A 23,566-nucleotide genomic window follows, 5' to 3' on the forward strand; every position below is an offset into this window, starting at 1 on the left:
CTTATGAATATTTTACTTTACTATTTTGTCAAATAATAATTGTTGAAAAATTAATTTCTGAAAATGAATTTGAAGAAATGTTCAATAAAGCAAATTATTATTTTGATAAAATAAGTAGTTTACGGATAAAAAAACCTAAATTAGCATGGTTAGTAAAAAAAATTATAAAAATTACCACAAACGAGGATTTTGGTATAAATGTCGTGTGTATGTTTCTGTAATCATACATAAATTGCTCTAAAAATGAGGCTGTGTTTCATCTGATATCTTGGAATCAGGGTCGTGTTTACCCGGAGGTGCGTGACACCCTAGCGCAGGGTCTTGGAGGACGTCATGGTTTGGGAGTGGACTGCAATATCACTTGACCCATTGGTAATCAGCTCAAACTTATGGCAACCCTACCAGACCGGTTGTAAAAATGTAGAAGGGGGCAATTTGTAATGCAAAATTGGGATACCAACTTGATTCATAAGGTAACCGGGTAATTTTCACGTGAAACTATAGTTTTCTATGTACCTTTTCAAGAAATAATAGGTTGCCAGGTCAACTTGGTAGATAAAGTATGACAACCTTTGTTTTGATTACTCTTATGGGGTACCAATTTGACTCATAAGGTAACCGGATAATTTTTACGTGAAAGTATAGCTTTCTATGTACCTTTTCAAGAAATAATAGGTTGCCAGGCCAAATTGGATGCAAAAGTTAGGCAACACCCTAACATAGTGTGAATTTTACGGATTCCGTTATTAGCGATATGACCATCTATTACATTTGAATAAATTTTAGGAAGGGATAGGTATGAAAAATGATTATTTTAGTGTCTAAGTAAAATGTCCATATATGATTACAAAAAATAAGTATCAATTTATTTGAAAGTACAATAGATGTAAAAAAATATTTCGGAAAAATTCATACGAATAGATCGAACATCGACGGTGAAAATCTAATTAATAAGTTAGAATTGCAACCTCTATTTTTATTTAAATTAAATTAAGACGCCACTCTACGTAAATATAAATCAGAAGAAAAACTCAAAAGTCATTTATACGCTAGGTAACTGTTACCAAAGGGTCGGCCGTAGAATAACTTGAATTTTAGGAAACGTTTAGTATGTACACACAATATTTAGACCATAATCCTCAGTCGTACTATTTTTTTTTTTTTTTTCAGCTTATTTTTAATTTATTTTTCTTGCATTAGGTATTTAGCAATGGCTTGTGAACATTATGTTACGATACAAGAAGAACAAGAATCCGAAAAATGTATAAAATATTTAAAGCAGACGCTAGAAATTATAAAACCATACACAAATGACACTGAAATTAATGAATTTGTTCAAGATTTTTTATATCAATTAGGTCGTCAATATTGTAATTTAGGACTGAAATGTGATAATACAATGGATGCTTTTGAAAATCATAAAAAATCAATAGATTTTCTTCAAAAGATTGATCTGGATGCAAATATAAAATTCCCGAAAAAATATATTTACTTCCTGTTTATAGCAAACTATGAGGAAATGGTAAAAATAAAACCAGACCTAGAATCTCTAAATCAAGCAATATTGTATTCTGAAAAGGTTATAGAATTAATTAATATCGAGATAGTATATTTAAAAACCATCGAGGAAACAAATAAAAATGAGCAGATTAGCGAATTAAAAAATAAAAAAATTGTGTTAGAAGTTTTTAAACAACAAACTAATCAACATAAATCGAAAATTATTCAAAATGAAATTGATTAATCATTTTCAATTATTTGTTAATAAGGTGTGGTAATTATTTCTAAAATCATAATTTTTGTGTTTTCGAATTCAAGTAGGAGTGTAATAAAAGTACGAATAAAGCTCTTGGAACAGCGTCAAAATCTTAGCTACGTAAATTTTTTCAAATAACATGCAATAGTTGGAGCTTGGAACTATTGTGCGCACAACAAAAAATTGTTCATTTCTTCTATTGCCCACTTCTTCTATTAAATTAAAAACAAACTTAACATGAACATAAACAATAAATGTATCTACCGTTATCGCTCTCTAAAGAAACCTGAGCCTTAGTTTGCTAACAACTTTGGTTTAAAAATCAAATAAAAGTGGAATTGAAATGGAGAAATTTAACCAAAAATTTGGAAATATGTGCACAACTACAATCTTTAAATCGATCGCGAATTGTTAGGACGTGATGTAAAACTCCCTAGTTTGATTTATTCGGAAATTAAATAAGAAACTTTTTTTTAAACAAAATCGTATATTGCAGATTATTTAATCTATATCAAGATTGAAAATTTCCATTTTACAAATAAATGCTTAACGTTGTTTATTCGCATGTAACGTGTGATTATAAGATAGATGAAGGTATGTATAGGAAGAAATGTCTTTTTTTTCAATATTGAATATGTTTTGTACAATAATTGTATTATCAAAAATAATAAAGTTTTTCGATTATTGTTTTATATAAAAACAAATATTTCTAACACACTTCACTCTTTTCATTTATTTCCCGTGAAGTTCCACAAATTAATTTTTTTCCTCTTTTGGGGTACAATTTCCTTGTAAGTTACAAAAATTTCAAAATATTGGGCACAGCATATGCTCGAATTTAAAATATTGAAATCATAGAGGTTATTTTGCTTCTAACATTTTCTATCCATAAACTAAACTACTGGATTATTTAAAGAAAATAATAGCATAAATTTGTTGTTAAATTTATATTAAAAAACAATCGAAAATTGGAAAAGGCCAGTATAATAGGATAGAATATTGATTAGGATTGGTATTTTGAATTAAAAATGAAAGAAATTTTTTTATCAATTTTTTATATTCTTTTATTTCTATATTTGTTTTTCTAAATCACTATTATTTCGAATAATTGTTCTTGTAAGTATTTTTAAGTTACCATGTTGTATAGTAGGCGCATTTGTTTTTTTTTTTTTATTTTGTATATTTTGTATTCAGAAAAACACAGACTAAAACAATTTATTTTGTTTCTTTATAATTAATTATTATCAATTAGTTGTATATTATTTATGCAATTACTTGTTTTTTTTTTAATCACTGTCGCGAACGAACACCTTATCGATTAATTATTTATTCAGGAAAAGGAAATACAATTTAATCTTTGATTTTAAATCGAAAACAAAATTTATCAATGATACCGTCTGTCTATGTCAATAATTCTTTTAAATGGGATAAGTCTAAGAAGGAACTGAAAGTTTTCCAAAAAAAATCCTAATTTGTTATTGATAAATGGTAAGTAAAGAGGTAGTCTAAATTGGAACTACTGAAAAAGCGGTCCACTTCCTGTCTAATAGTACAAATTTTTATCGCCAGTGGGCGGGATTTAACTTATTTGAATTTGAATATTTTTATTGGCCTTTAAACATGATAAGTACAAGTATTGTCATCTGGTAGTCTAAATTGTAACTACTGAGTTCTGGTCTTCTTCTGCTTTCAATTAGTTCGAATTATTATAGCCAGTTTGCGAGTTGCACCTTCCAGTTATCAATACATTATCAATAATTTACTATTGTACTTTGAAGATCTCAGCGCCACAGTAGCATAATTCTTAACTAAACACCTGTAGTTGTACAAATTATATTATGCTTCTTGTCAAGTGATTTCCATTTTGACAGAATTTATTTGATTTAAATCAAACAGCTATCTTTTTACCAAAATAATATTTTTATGGAATTGTGCTTGATCTCTATTAAATTGTATCGAACCACCTGCTACTGTTTCCAAAAACATGAAAGTGCTAGATTGAGTATCTTTTAACTGGATTAGTCAATACACCTTTTTCGAGATTCCACTTTATAAAAAACAAACCCATTTGGTGCATTAAAGAAGATTCATAAAATAGAATTTATGAAAATAATGATAACAATATTTATAAGGATTATTTGGATAAAATTTGTCCTCACAATTGGGCTACCGTCAAACGATTTAATGTAAGAGTTGCTTTTAGGTTGAAAGCATTAGGTGAGATTTAGACAATGTTTGAAAGTAAAAGTACATTCAATTTATAAACAAAGACGATTTTGAATCCAAATATTTTAAAATTTACAGTTGAACTGGCATTTTATTAAACTATAAGACCAAACTATTTCTTTTTTAAACCTTTTCTAACTTTATATGAAAAATTGAGGATTCCTAATCGAAAGTTGGAAAATCTTGTGAAGTCAATTCTTAAAATTACATACAACAGAAAGTTACCATTCGATTCAGCGTCAACGAAATCCTATTTCCAGAGCTTTCTAAAATTGAATTATTCTCGAATTTTATCCCCCATTTAAAAGAACTCTTGACACATACGGTAAATTATTTTGTTTTACTAAACAATATTTCTATTTTCAAGTTTTTCAATAATCTAAAGTTTTTTTTATTTTTGGAAATTTTTGGCTTATATAATTATTTTAATGAAAACTTTAATAAAAATTTTTCAAATCCAAATGCACATGAAAATATAAAACAAAGTTAAAAATTAAATAAAATAAGAGAGAAATTTTTCAAGTTCAGTTTAAAATTTGTGTTCATTCTATGCGTTTAAATAAATGGTAAATAATATTCTTGTTCCACTGGTCCACTCAGAAACTGATCTGTGTGGGAATTTCGCTTTGAGTCTATATTCAATTGATATGTAAATTTTATGGAAAGTATTTTTGTCATTTGAAATAAAATAGTTATTAAAAATATTCCTTTATAACATTAATTCCTAATTTATTTAATAAGGTTTGTGATCAGAATTTTCAGTCAATTTGATTGGAATCATTTTCTCTTACATTCGTGGTCTTACCTTCGTTAAAATATCAAAAATATATTTTTATTTTCCTTTCAAAACGCCTACTTTCTCTAGAATTTAAAAATCTTGCGACTATTTACTCACTTTAAACATCAGACTATTAAATTAGAAATTATGTACTGTTAAAATGGAATTATTTGGATCAAAACAATAGGATATTTTTTTGAAGATACAACTTGAAATAAAAAAAAGAAGAAATTTTTTACGTCCAATGTACAGTAAATTATGAAGATTTTTAATCGGAATTTGGACCCAAAAAATGCAACAATTAAGCTATGAAATTAAAAAATGCGACGTTTCGTTTTTATTTATTAAAATAGAACATAATACCTTTTTTGTTTATATCAATGTTCAATGATCATTAATTTTAATTTTTTAGTGCTTGATAAAGTTCTAATAAATAAAAACGAAACGTTTCATTTTTAAAAACAATAGCTTAATTGTTTTATTTTTTATTTTTTGGTCCAAAAACCTATTGAAAAACTGTCATAATTTAAAAATAACGTGAATGGCCGTGGTATTTGGCTTTACTGAAAAGATAACTTTGGGCTTATAGTGTTTGAAAATGATTTCGGGAATATGCCGTAATTAGCGATTTCACATAACACCACAGAAAATAATCCATAGATGTGAGACCATATAAATAATAGGATACTTTCAGTAATGAAAAATAACTTATGAATTTGATAAAAATAAGTATTCTGTTTTTGAATTATAAAAGCACATTATTGTTTTATTATATTAAAACTAAAAGTCGTAATTTTTAATCTGTGTATCACGTGACCTAAAATACGAGCCGCAATGATGTGATGTCATATAGGCAAAAATTAATATACAATAATTACTAATTTGTTGATGGTTTCTATAGTAATTGTATAATTGTAGGTTATGTTACCATCAACTTTATTTATTATACAATATCTAACATATGTATGTATTTATTGTTTTTACCAATATTACGTCAACAAAAGGCCTGACAGCGTTTTTACAGTATAATGGTTTAAAATTTAATTTAATTTTATGTCAAGAAAGCTTGTTTATTTTGCCGAAATATATTTGTTTGTAGCTTTTTATTGGGAAAATCAACAATTTTGTAAAAACATACTGATTACAAATTAATATGTTTTAGAATAATAAAATTATCTTTTCAGAAAAGTCGGAGAAGTAGATTGTTTTAAATTTCTGGTTTTCATGTGCCTAGAATTATTAAATATAACAAATATAAATATTAACAATAATTTTAAACATTTTTGTTTTTTTGTACATAAAGACTGAAATATAGAAATATCGTTTCACATAATTTCAATTACAATAAATTTTTGTATAAATAGTAAAATTACAAAACAGATTTTATAAAATTCCAAATAATTTGTAAAAACATTGGTAGATAGAATAATTTACAAGAATTAAAAATAATTACTAAAAAAACATAATACAGAGTGGATACCTTCCTTTTCTGTAAAATATAAATTTTAACGTCATTTTTCGAATAATAATACTTTTTTTTTTTAAATCTAAAAATATTTTCAACAAATTTTTAATATAAATCTATATTACTAAAAAAAAATTAATTACGACTAGATAAAAAAATTAGTATTTGAAAATTTGCAAATCACAAAGCAACTTATAAAATAATAAATTAATAAAAATTATCATTAAAAAAAATTAGTTTTTGTTTTTTAAATTAATTAAATTGTAAAATTGTTTTGGTTTTAATTTTTTATTCATAATTAATTATGTGCAAGAGTTTTTGTTTTTTATTTCTAATTCATAACAAACATTATTCAAGATTCCACTCCTCATTTTTCATATCTTTTAGAATTTCGAACTCATTAAAGATAGAAAATTAATATAATACTGTTAATAGAAAATAATGTTTAATATCAATCAGAAATTTTTTGTTTAGAAAAATAATAATTATAAATATTTAATAATTAAGAAAAAACAATATTAGGTTTCAAGTTATGCATGTATAATAAATATACCATATTATGTGATTTTTTTTGGAATGTTATTTTCAGATAAAATCTGCAAGTTGATTAGCAAATAGAAGACCTTGTTATGATTCATTAATAGTTTCAAATATCGTTGCGCGTTTTCAAATGGTAAGAATTCGAATAATAAAATTGGCAAGATTGACAAATTAAGGTGCACTGTTTATAATACAAAGGAAAATAGAAACTTAAAATTAAGAGTATTAAACAATCTTTTTTGCCATCCCACAGCTGGATTTATCAAATAATTTTTTATTCAAAGACTCATATTAAATACAGACTGCTGTTATAAGAAAATATATCACGCATGTATCAGGTACAGTCGGTAAAAAGTAATGAAACGAACTAGCAGTTAGTTGTGACCAATGGCTGAAACTGAGAAATTATCTAGAGGGCAAAAATTATTATTCAAAATATTTTCGGCGCAAAAAGAATAAATCTTTATATCTGTTTTTAAATCAACTTGCAGCACAATAAATTGCTGAATACTTCGTTTACGAACAGATTATTTTTTTATACTTAATACGCATGTATGATAAATTATCCAGAGATGTTGAGAATAATATATTATGCGAAAAAATAAATTTGATTTTATCACTTTTATTAAGTTAATTCACATCACAATTATCTAATTTACTTAATGTCAAATAGGTTATGTTTATTGTCAATAAATCTTGTTTTTTTTAATAACCATTCAATTTTTTTCTAGAATTTCTATTATGTACACACAATTATTATTATACATTAAACTAAGATAAATATTTTGTCTGTTCGTAAATGAGATTCTATTTGCATATAATCACATAATAGAGGGCATTCTTGTATTATGGCTCTAATGGCACACAAACAAAATAAGTACTTTAAAAATTCACATAGACAGGTTTTGTCTAAACAGATCTAGACACATATTAACGAATTGTCTTATTGACAAAGTGTAAGAATTAGTAGTGAAAATGGTACAAAGTATATCGAGTAACAAGTGCGAATTTTTATCGCTCGAGTGGCAATATTTACCGCTTGTATAGGCAATTCGTACGAGTTACACAAATTTTTTTCTTACGAATGCGTTTTTTCTCTTTGTGCATAATTTTGAATATAGCGAACTTTTTACGTATACGAAGTAAATTTTACTTGCTCCACGAGTAATTAGCTATTTGTTGCACGAAATAAGAATACTTATCCCGCTTTAAATAAAAAAGGTTATTCGTATGAACAATTCTGGATTTCAACAACATACAAATAGGTTCATTACTAGTCCTACCCTCATATTTTGTCAAGATCTGTCTATACACAACAGTGTCTAAATCATAGAACTTATATACATAGGAAAATGACTCTAACTCATACAGACTGTTACTGATTTCGTTGAGCATGGAGGTGTTAGGAATGAATCATAGTATTTTAATTTATTATCATAAAATTTGAATAGAGAATAATATTTATGTAACGAAAGTAAGGGATGGGCATAAATAAGCATAGACCGTAAGACAACTAACATCCATAGACACACAACTAACGACCATGTATCACACATCTAACAACTCATCATGTATAACACATAAATTCTATGCTCATTTATAGCTATCTTTTACGCTCTTTACAAATAAATATTTTTTTTGTTACCATTTATAATATCTCTATGGCAATCGATGACGGTAATAATCTGAATAGTAATAGGATAATACGATTAAAATCAGGGAGTTTGCCCTGAAAACATAAAACAGGGAGCGTTTGAAAAATGCGACCCATCACGGCTACAATAACCGCAAATGTAACTATGCAGATGATTGTAAAATGTGTAGCGAATGAATAAGGCAAGAGTTTCTAAGGTGGTTTTTAACGCCCGGCACAAAAAGAAGAGTGTTATAAATTTGAGCGTTGTGAGTTCGGCCTTTTCAACAATAGACTTTGACGATATTCAGCCATTCAATCAAGCAGCTAGGCTAATTACTTGAATCTATAAATTTAGTTCCGCTTCTGTTATTTGACGCTGAAATTCACACACCGTCAATATGGCGTCGACGAGGAACAATATTCTTGGTGTTGCTCACAGTTAAATTACGTAGAAAAAATTACAATGGAAGAGTGTGGTGACAAAAAGTTGAAACTAAATATCTATGATACTTAGTACTATTAAAATTACTAGTACTATCAAAAACCAGTTAAAAACTGGTTTTCGCGGCAAGAGTTGCAGTACTAAGATACAAACTATCGTTGTGGAATTTCAGAAAGTTTAATTTCTTCGAGAGAGGCTGTGGCAAGTCAGTAATCTTTTGGTGGCCCGGAATTTAATTACTTACATTTCTACTTTGTTATTGAGTTAAGCTGCTATTGTATCTCATGAGTACGTAAATAAATAATTTCTAATGTTAGATAATTCATCTTTTTTTTCAAATGGTCACCCTATTGTATGAATAGCCTAAGCATCAGCCAGCCAATTCATTGAATGCTCTATTAGACGCTAGATCTGAATATCATTGCTGGATAGTTGGCTTCGACATATACACTTGTGTATCTTACATTTTCAATACATTAATGTAGTTGATAGGTTATTCCTTTTCTATGGTATATAAGTTCTAAGTGTGAAACAAACATAACAGTGGATAAAGTAAATATTTTACATAGAAACTTATTATTTTCAATTTTTAGACAGTATTTAAATATAGTAAACACTGTTTTGTTTTTTGATTTTTTTTTTGTTATATTTTTTTGAATAAACTACATTTTTTTTTTCAATTATTATTTTTTCTCAACGCTTATAATATTATGTTTATTATCATAATTGTTAAATTGCACAAGTTACATTGTTTTAAATTTACAGTCGATTAGACTAACGATAGGATCTTCTGAAACAGTGACGTGTTTGTGTGTGTGATATAAGTTTAACATCACTGATCCAGTGACAATCAGTCAATCAAACTCTTAATTATAAAGGATATTTTTTTTTAAATTCAATCACTCTTTTTTTTTTATTATAATATATATTAAACGTAAAAGCACTTTGATTTTTTCTATTAAATTCTGTATATAATTTTTTTTAAATAATTATTGAGGTTCGATATTATTATGACCATTTTCTTAATATTGTTTAAAGTTATATTAACAAATAAATATTAAAATTTCGAAGGGAAGATTTTTGATAATTTTTGAACTGGGTACTCTAGGAATCACGTTTTTAGGTATTAATTTTTAATCAAATCGTAAATTCAAAATTCAAAGCAAAGTGCTAAAGAAAAAATGGATTATCATGTATGGGGTGTCGGTACGAGTGTTCAGTAAATTGATGATGAGGTGAGCGCTCACCTAAGCTAAACGCAGCCAATGTTACATCTAACCTCACCACCTTAAAATCTTGAATAGGTAATTCTGACGCTTAACACAAAAATAAAATTAATGTTTGCATAACAGAAATAGTTTATTGAAGAGTGTTGGAAATTTGTATGACAGTTGCGTAGTGTCAAGGGAGTGCTTTTTGGGGGTAATAATTTCGCAGCCACCTTCCCGCTTTTTTATATCAAAAAAACATGTTTTTTTCGCTATTTAAAGACTTTGGCGCAACTCTTTAGCCCCTACAAATTAAGTTGAAAGCTTCCCCAACCCCTCTGTTTCTTTTATTGTAGATATTTCGAGTTTTCAAAGAACAGATAAAAATTCAATTTGAATAAGAAATATTTAATAATAAGAAGCGTTTAATCAGGGGAAATACGACTTAGTGATGACCTAAAGCTTGGAGTTTTTTTTTTTTTTTTTTTTTAATTTTAATCATGGAAAATTTATAGTATAGTATGTGTGTCTATAATTTTTGGAAATTATCGTAGAACCTCAAAAGACTAATATATTCAATATATTCGATTTATTGTTTCTTGTATTCACCTGCACGAGTAAATAATTTATTACTGTGTGACAAGATACATTCAAACAAAATCAATTTATAAATAGAAATTTACTACCGATTTATTCTATTAGATTTTAATTTAGAGAAGAAACTGAAAAAAATTCTAAATATACTAGATCATTGTTACATCAGTAATATAATTCAGAAAAAGATTCCAGCTATATTTCAAAAAAATTTTATACAGAATTATATGAAATATATATATTTTTTTTATAGAAAATACGTTGTGTCGAGAATATCACGAGAAAATATCGAACCCAATATTTACTATTACTTACCTTGAGCAGGTACGGCAAGCTGTGCTTTTCGACAATTACATAACCATTTAATTATGCGAGCATTACGTTCAACGATTGAAGGTTGTTCAGTTGACCTAAAAATATTATTTGATGGTCCTAAATTACCTGCACCACCGGCCACACCTACTCCTCCTCCTACACCTCCGACACCATCAGCAGTACAACCTGCATCTGTACTATCAACTTGTGAAACGGGTCGATTCGAATCCACAGTTGATACATCCGAAAAGTATACAGGACTATCGCTATCGCTGCCACTTCGTATGAATAAATTATCATATGCGTCCGAATTCAAGCCTAATTGTTCGAAAAATTGTTCTAAATGTGAAACACTTCTTGAAATCTCACCACCACAACTTTTTCGTACTAAGCCTGGTTGTGATTTACTATTACGCCTGTAATATAAATAAGAAAATGTTAATTTTTGAAATGCTTATCGACTCGTGATTGATGTTTAAAATTACAAAACTGTTAAAGTAGTTCATTCAAAGAGGTTATATATATATATATATACATATATATATATATATAGGAATAAGAGATAGAGTCGCGGTAGCTGTTATCTGATACAGAGACAGAGGCTACCGAACTTTATTTTAATAGAGAAAGTCGCGATAGACAGATGATAACCAACTTTATTTTGTTTGCAGATATTTCCACTTACAGAGCAGCCTATGGTTTGCCCCTCTATCTATATTATCCCTATGAGTTCATTACCCAAATCATTATACTTGATTCCGCATTTTTTTTTTATATCTATTCGAAAGATTATACTTAAATGCATTCATAGAAAAAAATTAGATTTTTTTACTGCATGTTTTACGAGATATAATTAATTAAAGTTTTGAAAATATATGGGGTCTTATGAGTGTTATTGTTCCATAACTCTGGAACTGGACTTTTTAATTGGTAGAAACAAGTCCCAAACGTACATTAGAAAAAATTCCAAACGTTTATCGTATAAATTCTGTTTAATTAATTTTTTAATATTATTATCTGACTTCTACCTCTGTTGTTTACTGGAAACATTAAAACGCATTGCGCGCGTAAATTAGAATTACGCCAAACATAATCGACACAAACCTTAACAAATAACTAAAATGAATGAATAATAAAAAAATTTCAATTACCTATAACGATCACTAATATCAGATTTTGAACGTAAAATTGGTCGACCATTATTTGTAGAATTCGCTTTTTGTTTATATCGAAAACATTTTTGTCTTTTAAATGTACCTAAACCAGGACTCAGTTCAGGATCTTCAAAAGGTAAGCTCATTGGTCCATCATTTGTACATTCTGTATTGTTACTTTTAGTCGTACTAATAATTGATGTATTATTTGTACTACTTCGTTCAGGTGGTGTTGTTGTTGTTGAGTGTCGATATACGACATTCTTTTGTTGCACAGCTGGAGCAACATTTTCATGAAAACTAGATTCACTCACATTATCATGTATAATACGTGTATCCTTATACTTTTCTGGCACATGTTTTATTTCTAAATTCTCATACATTTCATTTTCCATTTCGAATACGGGCGGTGGTATTATTGTATCCATAAATGAGGTATTATCTTGAGAGTAATTATCACAACATTCAATTGGTGGAGGTAAGATTATTTCACCAGTATTATCATGTGATTCAAATAACACTGGTGGTGGCGGAGGTGATATAGGACCACGATCTTGTTGTCGTGATTTTTGATTCGATGATGATGATGATGTAATTCGAGTTTTTTGTGTGATTATTTTTTGATCATTTGATGTTTGTACTATTTCAGTCCGTGCAATTGACATTGTTAACGGATATCCATGTTTTGTAATACGACAAAAATAATTGTTACGATTATAAATGTTATCGGATTGTTGTTCATGAAACGACGATGGTGAATTTTTATCATAGTAACCAGCACTACGAGGTGTTTCTTGCGTACTGTAACTTGTATGTACATTCGGTTTTGTCTCAAAACTATTACTTTTACTTGTCGTGTTATACCTATTTTTTGAATAATTTTTACTCGTTTCGTAATTATTTTTAATGATATCTATCGAATATGTTTGTGGATAATTTTTTGAATCGTAAATATTATGTTTGGCATCATAATATGCCGTATTATGATAATAACTCCCGCTATGTTGAGTCGATGATCCAGAATCTCGACGTAAGTCAATATTATTCCCACCCATCGTGGTGGTTGACGTAGACCAATGTTGTTTATCGACAATATTTGGTGGAATACTTGTATAAGTTGTTTGCCGTTGACGTGGCATTGGTGGTTCACTTTTATGCGTTAAATGGCCACTAGAATCACCACCCGAATCACGATTCAATGAAAATACATCCGATGTGGCTGATTTATTTGAACGTGAACCTTCAAAGGAACTACTTAAATTTCTAGCTGTATGTAAATCTGGTAAACTTTTCGCTAATACAACTAAATGCGCTGAACAACATCCATTCTCGTGTGGATTTGGTATTTCACCGGAACGTGTACTTGATGCGCTTACTGGCTGTGAATGGGATAGTGAGCGTGTTGTGTATCGACGTTCACTAGCGCTTGTACAAAATGCATATTCGGCTGGTGGACTAATTGGTGTAGTACAGTCCATCTAAAAATAAATGATTTCTGTTAAAAATCGATTATACATTTCAATTAACACATGAAATGATTTATAATTATTAGTTGGTCAGAAACTGTTTTTTTGCGAATATAATGACCGTTTATGTCAGCAATAGAAATAAATTTGTAAGTGGGAGTTTTTTGTATATAAAGACAATTGATTTTTATTTGATTTTTAATTTAACTATTATAGTTATAATACCTAATCAATAGTTCACTTTTTCTATCTGTTCGTCTCTCTCTTCGAGAATACAATATCTTGAAAATGAAGAGATAGTGAGCTTAAATTTTTATAGCGTATTCCAAAGTTAAGAAGCAAGCGAGCAAAATTGATCATTTGGATAGTGGATTCCACAATAATTTATTTTTCAAACAATAAGTGATAATTATTATTAGTAAACTTTCGGATTATTATAATCGTGGCTCATTATTCCTTAATACAAACACTTCCTTACTACAATATCCAACTCAGTTTACTCAGTATATTTTAAAAAGTAGCTAAATTTCTTTATAATTCAAATTCAGGATCATTTTCAAATGTACAATTCAGTGGGGAAATATTTTCTGCTCCATGAGACATTCAAACTTGCAAACTATCAGCTAATTTAATAATTAAATACTTACATCAAAACTCATATCATTTGAGGCAGTGGTTGATGATTGATTTGTGACATTTTCTAAACTAGTTACAGGACTTCCACAATCCAATAATTTTCGTAATGCATTCTGTAACATGTCGGCACTTGATTGATGTGCTGTTGACGTTGTACTACCCGTCGATCGGCGATTTAACGTTGATGATGTAATTATGGATGATGATGTGTCGCGTATTCCCGAACTAACTACTATAATACGAAAAATTTTGATATTAATTATAATATTTATAAAGCATATTCCAAAATTAACGCAAATTTCGAATTTCATGTCATTTGTGGGTTAAGTGTTGACGACGGAAAATCAAAGAAAACGGAAAAAACAACATACACTTGCCACTGTTGAGCAAGTTTTTAAAAATAATAAAGATTTGGCAGCTACAATTCGAAATTTTCATGCAGAGTATAATTTGCCATCCAAATCATGTGATTTAATACCGTTCGATTTTTTACTTTGATATCTTTTTGAAGTCTAATGCTAATTACTTTAACAAACCTGCGACCAATTTCATCTTGCAGAAGGAAAATAGTGCTCTATCAATGAAATTTAACCACATTCATGCATAGGTTAATGGTTAACAAAAATTTAAACAAAAAACTTCGTATGTTCTAGCAAAATTTTACCCGACATGCTATTCCATATATAATAACTCTATAAATTTTGATTTGTATACTTTACAAATTGAGAAAAAATTTATAAATTTTAATTAAAAACCTGCGTTGTCTATTAAAATTACGTCCTGTGGTTATTTAAATAAAAATTTCTTTTTATAAATAATTTTTTATTTTTACTTAGATAAAAAGAATTTAAGTGAATGTAGAGAGTTTTACTTACAATTTGTGGAAATACATAATTATAAATAAATAAATTTTTCACTTTTTTATTTTGCTAATCTCATTTTTCAAAGGAAATTAACAAAAATGTACAATTAACAAAATAAAAAAAATAAAAAAACGAAAAGTTTATTGGTTTATAATAACGTCTTTCCAAGAAGTAAAAAACTATCTACAGCCAGTCAACTTCCTTTTATATAATTGATTTACTGTTAATATATTAATTACTGAGTTATTGACATTGGTATTATTATTCAAATATAATTATACGAATAATAAACGCGTATTTCGTTTACCATTCTAATAGCAAGCTTATCGAAAAATATTCTTATTTTAACGTGCAGACATTTCGAAGGTTGATATCAGCATTCATTTAAACTAAGCTAAGAGGGACCAAACATAGTATAGCTATTAATGAATTGTATCAAAGATCATCTAATTGACCAAGAGATGGAAGTAAAGTTTATGTTTAGCAGGCGGCCTAATTAATGAATTGCAAGCCGCAGGTTAAGATTAATAATCGCTGATCAAAAGTTACAATCAAATAAATTGTAGGTGAAACTTAGTTCATTTAGAAAATTTAAAAAATCTCTAATTTATTAATATCTTAATTAATTGAGTCGATACTTGAAAAAAAATCCATTATAAATGTGAAATAAAAAATAATTTTTGAATTTTTCGTAAAAATTAGTTATTTTCAAAATTATTAATTTGTTTCGAGGCGTATATTTCGTACTAATTTTTTTAATTTACCATGAAGAAGAAACTGACGTCTCGAAATAATTTTTACGAAAGCTACTATGCTAATTTTAGGAAATTGACTGATTCCTTTTTTTGTAAAGGGGTTTGGAGCATAATAGAACAGCCGAAATATTCGGAACTAATGAAATAGAATTATTAAATCTGCTTAGCTTAATAGTTCTGTGTAATTCGTTCTGAAATTTTTGGAATAAGACACAAAGCTTCCTCTCCTCTACTTAAAAACTCCATAAAAATTTTCCATTTTCGTTTAATTCCTTTACATATTTTCAACAGCTTTATTATTTGCAAAATTGAGAATTTCATGCCAGTAGAAGTATGAGAAGCATTTTCTCTTTCGCTAGAAACACCCAAGTTACCGGAACCAAAGTTTAAATGGAGTTTTAGTGGAGCGGCCATAATTGGACTATATCAAGCTCAAATTAGAAAGAAAATGTTTTTTTCCCATTCCTTCTAAAACACGACTTAAAATCAACGCTAAAAATCGACAATACTTACATAAGCTTGATTGTAAATTTGCCCGCTCATTTCGATGTCGATTACGGCTATGCGATAATAATGGTAAAGTTTGTGTACGTCCTCGTACGGTTTCACTTTTCACATAAAATGCTTTTGTCTCGGCAAGTAATTCAACCGCAGATTTACGATGATGATTATTGGAAGAAGAAGGTGCACCACCATTATTCGTCATACTTAACGAATAATTCGATGATTGCCGTGTATTTTGAGACCTTTGTAATGAATTTACACCTGCCGAACTTGAATACAATGCTGGTGTTGTCATCGCCATGATTAATGTTAAATTTCACTTCACTATATGATTAAATTATAACATGCTCTTTTTTAAAAATATGTTGTGGGGTGTTCCGAGACTACACCCCTTACATTGTAACAATGTACACCCCTAAATTAAGCTTCTTTACGACATGTCATCAATATAAAGATTAATAATTGTCTGATTATTATAGTTTTATTTGTTTTAAACATTTTTAACTGTAGTTTTGATCTGAAACAATGAAAAAAAAAGTGAATAAATATAAATTTATACAGAACTTGTTTGTTTGTTTTTTTTGTTGTTGTTTTGTTAAGCAATGGAAAGGAAAGAGGAAATGTTTTGTGCGCGTGGTTTTATTGTTAATTTTTATTAATGCCGCTATCTAACTACAATCATACACTATATAAGTACACTTAACAGCAAAAGTTTAGTGACTTAATTGTGACATAACTTAATAATACACTTACGTTCAAAAAAATAGACACTATTTAAATAAGAACGTAAATTTTAAGTATTTTTTTCTACAAATTTAAAATTAATAAAAATGCCTCAATTTAGTTAAAACTAAGGTTAATTTTAATGACCTTCGATTAATTGAATTCAACAAAACAATATCATTACTTTAATTCACTTGGTTTTCTTCGTTATTAACAAATTATTGATCAATAAAGATTGATGATAAATTGGTAAATTATTGACGAAATTACTATCCTAAATTTAAAATAATATTTACTGGTTGTACAATCTGTATAAAATAATCCAGTAATTAAAAATTAAAACGCAGTATAATATTATAAATTAAAAAAACTTAAATACATGCTTCAATAATTTCATATATATGGGTTTTTATTTAAAATGATAGACTTTAAACTTAAATTTAAAAAATTGTGTGTGAGATATGAAAATTTGGTTTTTTATTTGAAAGAGTATTTTATAAATACAATTTTCGATGATTCGAACACATAAATTTGGTTCGATATCATCGATAGCATTGTTTTTACGCTTACTTTTTAGCATAATATAATATTATACATAGATAACGCGAGATATATACTAGCCTGTAAGTGGATGCGATATGATGAATGAGAGAGAAGACTGCCAATGAGTTCCTATGTGTTCTTGTCATAGTCATTTGTCATAATCATATGATGTATAGAGATTTTGTGTCTGCTACTATTATATTTGTTTTGTACAAAGAGTTTATATACAGTTTTGTATTATTTTTTCTGAAAAATTAAAAAGTGTTTAATATGCAATTTGAATATCCTCCAATATGTGGCCGCAGTTTTCACAAGTAAGTAATAAAATAATACCCGTCGACACATTTGACAATTTTTTTATGTTATGTAAATAAAGTTTCTTTTGACGTTTTTACTTTTTGAATAAATTTTAATGTATTTAATAATATTCCATAAATCGTTTTTGAACTACCTATTTATTTAATAACAATAATGTAAACAATATCTAGTCAATGACATATAAGAACTAACTGGCAGTCTTTTCTCTCTCATTCATCATATAGCAAATTTTGGGCCATGGCGTTCTCTATGTATAATATTCTATGCTTTTTAGGGCACTCGAACAAACCTCACAATTCGAAGCTGTTTACATGTTGCTTGAATATTTACAGATTGATTTTTTCTTTAAGCAGATTAATGGACACCAAAGTTTTGTTCTAATTTGCACCCTCACGGCTAAACAGTGACGTTTACGAAAAAATGTTTCAAACAAAAGTTGTTTATTTTTTTATAAGAAACATTTTTTACATTTAAACTTTTGTTCTATCTCTAACGGTTTACAAGATGGGTTCTACGGACCTAAGACCCAATTTACCTATATTGCTCATTTACGAACTTAGCCTCACTATTTACGTCCTGAGCACACAATACAAATTTCAGAATGATATCTCATTTCGTTTATGAGTTATCATGTCCACAGATAGACGGACAGTCGGAAATGGAATAATTAGGTGATTTTATGAACACCTAGGTATACAAAAAATTTGTTCGCAACAACAATATTTTCAGGCGTTACAAACTTAGGACTAAACTTAATATACCTTGATATATATTACATATATACAGGGTTTAAAAACATGTTACAAACTCAGGCTTGCTATTGATCAATAATTGTATGCTTTAATTGTCAAACTCAGCTGATCGAACTTTATTGGCTTATGAAAGATCTTGTGATTTGACGATTCGTGGTCAAAAATAAAATCTCTTCATCAATATTAACACAAAAAAACATCAATTTCTGCTTTTAGGTGTAAAATAAATAACAACCACCTCGTTATTACACCAACAATAAACAGATATTAGTTTACAAAAAAAGAATTTAAATACTGATTGATTAATTTTTTTTAAACTTGTTTGTACTCCATATAAGACCCCGAAGATAATCATCGTGACCAATTTTTTTGATTAATGTTTCCTTACGGACGTTATTATTATGAAATATGCATTTTTTTTTTGTTATCTAGTGGTATCAACATTAAATGATTTCTTATCACTTCTATACATATTTAATTTACTATTTAAGATAGTATAGCAGTGTAAAGGTTCATAGTTAACCATTATTTTTTTTTTTAAATTTGTTAAAAAAATCATACAGTTTCATTAGTTAAGAGAAAAAAAAAATTTACCGCATTGTTTAATATAATTAAAATTATACAAAATTACATGGACTCTTATGAGAAATTCTCAAAGAGGTTATATATAACATAGAGGCTTAAAAGCATAGGAAACGCAATAAGTGAATTATTGACCGTTAAAAAAAACCGAAAAAAGAGACCGTCTGCCCTTTTTGCCTCTCAGGCTGACAAAGCGCTATATTAATATTTTGAATTATTGTATAAACACGTGAATGTCTGTGTATTTCATAAAGGTAATATAAGACAGACGAAGGCAGCTATGCGCGTACTTTTTTTAGGTCTCTTCCATTAACGTTCTATGATTATTACTTCTATGGATATTTTAAACGATTTACAGTACTATTGTTTAAATTTAATTTCTATCCCCGTTGATAAACTCAGATTATTATCCTTTTTTAAGCATAGAATATGAACGCCACCATACATAGAGAAAAAAAATTTGCGATATAATGAATGAGAGAGAAGACTGCCAGTTAGTTCCTATATGTCCTTATCTAATCTATATGTCATTGGCTAGATATTGCATCATATGATTATTACATATGACTATGACAAGGACATATGGGAACTAACTGGCAGTCTTCTCTCTCATTCATCATATCGCATCCACTTACAGGCTAGCATATCCCTCGCGTTACCTATGTATAATATTCTATTAAGAATATTATTCAAGAGTAGGTTCCAGTTCGCAAATGGTGTCTTGAATATCCAGTAATGCTTGTGTCCGAATACTCATAAAATTGGAATAGTTCATCGAAGCGGACGAGAAACAGATAGTAGAATATATAAGATTAATAAAACATAATTGACTGTTGTCTTACACCCATTTCCCTCGCATTAAATACTATGTAATGTTTTAGAAATTATTGTTAACCAGAGACCCCCCCCCCCTCGAATAAGAATCTGGCACTCTGAATTAATGTTTTTATTTTATTTAAGGTTGCTCACTTTTTTATTGTATCAGCCATATTCCAGTTCTTGTGGTGGATAAAAAATTATGATAAAGAATTATGGCAAGCCAACCAATCATGATAATGAAATATGGCGCGTTATGCAATAGCTGAAATATGGCGATAGATAGCCAGACTCTTATTCTAGTGTCTCTAAGGTAGACATAATAAATTTTAAAAGTCCGTAAAAAGTTAAATATGTAAAAAGAAATTTTTAATTAAAATATTCATTCAAGATAATTTTTTCTGAATTATTTATTATAAATCATGGGTACTTTGCACTCATTTAAAAAACATGTAGGTATTTGATTATCAAAATACCCACGTTCTTGGCACTTATATTTATTTTTTTAAACAGAGGATTATAAAAATTAGTTTTTATTAAGAAAATTCCAATTAATACTTTGGAAATGAACAACTTACTATCCAATTCTACAGGTCGTTAAATTGTTAATCTTATAAATTTATGAGCAAATGCATAAATCATTACTTTATTCGTATTTTGAAAGAAAAATCCATCTCAATAGATATATAGTCTATAAGCCCATGCTGAAATTTTTTGGGTATGACCCACCAAGAATCATGTAGAAAAAGATGCTCCTATATGTAAAAATAAGTTTAAGCACCATGGCCTCAGTTTTGCGCGGTACAGGTGAGAATATGAATGTCACACCCCTTGGTATTTCATCCCTACACCATCAAATATGTACGGCGTTGCTGGATACTAACTCCGCATAAGTATTCGAAACGAAGTACATTAATGTCGTACATCAAAAATTTTTTTTAACTTTCGATACCAAAGTTACTGGATTTATTTCTGTGCGGCATTAATGTAAACCGCTTCATATACTTTATGCAAAGCTAGTATCTACCAAAGCCGTACATATTTGATGGTGCAAGGGTAAGATACAAAGGGGGTGTGACATTCATGTTCTCATCTGTATAGTTACTTTACAAAAAGTTAGCAACTCTAGAATAGACCTCCAGCCAACTTTATCATCAAGCTTAGCCATCATTTTTAACCCACAAACTAAAAAGAGGGATTTTATAAATTTTACTGCCATGTGTGTGTGTCTGCCTGTCTGTGGCATCGTAGCTCCTAAACAAATGAACCGATTTTGATTTTGTTTAAGATAATTTAATGGAGAGTGTTCTTAGCTATGTTTCAAGAAAATCGGTTCAGTTTGGAGAGAGCTACATTAGAGAGGGCTTTTAAAATTTTGTAAATTTCACTTGTAAAAGCATTTCTTCAAACCTTACTCAGATTTAAGAAAGTGATGTGATTTTTATACTATGTACAATTTTATCAAATGTCGTTTCATTTCATTTTAAAGAGTGGTATCTAGAAAACGCGGAAGCATCACTGATTAAATAATAAAAATGAATTATTCTGAATGATTAACGATCTCTTGTATGTTAATTCTTATTTCAATTAAGAAGTCATTAAATTTTTTTATGAGAATAAACCCGTAATGTAGGATTTAATTCTTGTAAAACATTTTTTCATTTATTCAATTTGGATTAAAACAATAAATCGAAACAATTCAAAAAATCAAAAACTTATACTACACCAAAATAATGTCGATATTGACACTTGCGTTAAGAAATTAATGATAAAATAGATATTTTACAAAATATACTCCATGATAAACTTTTACAATCTAAGCTAGACCCAAAGTATGAAAATAACGTTAAATAATCCCAATAAAGCGTCTAGTTGATTCTATTTCGATAGTGTTACGAAATACTTACTACTTCACTAAAGTGAAGTCGAAAAACAAATAATTAAACATTCTAGTCTTTCGTTTCTATTTCATAAATATAATTATGAATATATTCAAATATTATGAAAAGGTCTATGAACCGGCAAAACAGAGTGTTTAATGTTACGCGTTCGTAAATTAGATTTATTCTAAATAAAAAGTACAAAACCGATATTAATGATTGAAACTGAGTCGGAGCATGATTTTAAATCACTGCTTTTGCTTTATTTAAAGCTTTGGGTTAAACTGAATAAAATTTAGAAATAAACAAAAATGTCTTAAGCTTGCGACGATACTCTACAGAGACAGACGTTTACCCAAAATGTTCGAAATTTGTTCAATAACATTTGGTATCATATTTACTTTGAATTCTACAATTACAGTCTTTCATTGATTACATCAATGTTTAGACCCAAATAAACATATAATTAAAGACGATTATCTTTTACCTAATTTTTAACTAATAATGATCAAAATATAAACTCAATTAAATGAGCATTAAAAAATAATAATTTTTTTTATGAAAGTTTCGGTAAATTAACTTTCATTTTAGGAGGAACATTACAATATATTAATTTATAAAGCCGCTCCTTATTAATGATTTAATTTGCGATTAAAATTATATTTAAAAAAATTTATTTTGTTTATTTGTTAATTACAAAACAAAATTGCAACACATCTAAATTAATTTTTAATTGTCCTAAATCCTACTAAACAAAAATTTTTTTTGTCTACGTGTGTTTTATGAAATAATATAATAAAATAATAAAAATAGGAAATGACAACAAAAAAAAATTGTTTAATACAGATGGTTGGATAACATTAAAAATGTTAATCATGAGAGATAGATCTATTGTATTAATTAATAATTGCGAGTCTCCATTTAATTTGCATAAATTATATTTTTGTTTACATTTTTATAATGATGTCATAATTATTTGGTAAATAAGGAAGAGCTTTCAAAAAACACAATATCACAATACTTACACACAAATCCTAGTAACTTTAAAAAAAAACGCCTATCTTTGTCACACAGAGCAAAAAAATTGGCAATTTTTAAATATTTATTTGAAGTAAGACATATTCTATTAAATATTTTTAATACACATCACATTTTTAGTGTTACATTTAATTAATAAACATTTGTTTGAACACAATTTTTTAATAAATATGGTTAATGTTTTATAATATTTTTATACTTTTTTCTATATGCAACAATTGACGTTTTCTTATTGCAAAAATTCTAGTTTTTATTAATATCAAAGCAAAACTAGAGTAATGTATGACCGATGGTATAAATAAATTTATGAGGTAGTATTTATTTATACGCATGCGTTATAATAAAAATTAATGGTAGCTTCATCATGTATGTAGTATACTGTCTTGAAAAATGGGACCACCAGGCCACATACCTACCTAATTTACTAACTTACTAAAAATTTATTATAGTATGTTTTATTTACATTTATGGAGATTAAGGATTATTTTAATCAGGAAAACAGTAATTGTGTTTGATGAAAATGTAAAAATGTTATTTTTGTTCTATTTTATGGAATACATTATATACGTAGAATTA

The 23,566-nt window shown here is 27.9% G+C and overlaps 1 protein-coding gene across 1 annotated transcript; it reads right to left on the reverse strand.

Moving 5' to 3' along the window:
* Positions 1-10,880: 10,880 nt before the first annotated feature.
* On the reverse strand, positions 10,881-23,069 carry LOC123305345. Its single transcript, XM_044887036.1, has 5 exons — positions 22,978-23,069; positions 16,348-16,855; positions 14,228-14,448; positions 12,112-13,592; positions 10,881-11,376 (listed from the first exon to the last, which is right to left on the reverse strand). Exons 2-5 carry the CDS (start codon positions 16,637-16,639, stop codon positions 10,953-10,955), a joined length of 2,418 nt encoding a protein of 805 aa, XP_044742971.1. The 5' UTR covers positions 16,640-16,855; positions 22,978-23,069; the 3' UTR covers positions 10,881-10,952.
* Positions 23,070-23,566: the final 497 nt, after the last annotated feature.

The sequence above is a fragment of the Chrysoperla carnea genome, chromosome 1 (genome assembly GCF_905475395.1).
Source record: "Chrysoperla carnea chromosome 1, inChrCarn1.1, whole genome shotgun sequence".
Taxonomy (NCBI): domain Eukaryota; kingdom Metazoa; phylum Arthropoda; class Insecta; order Neuroptera; family Chrysopidae; genus Chrysoperla; species Chrysoperla carnea.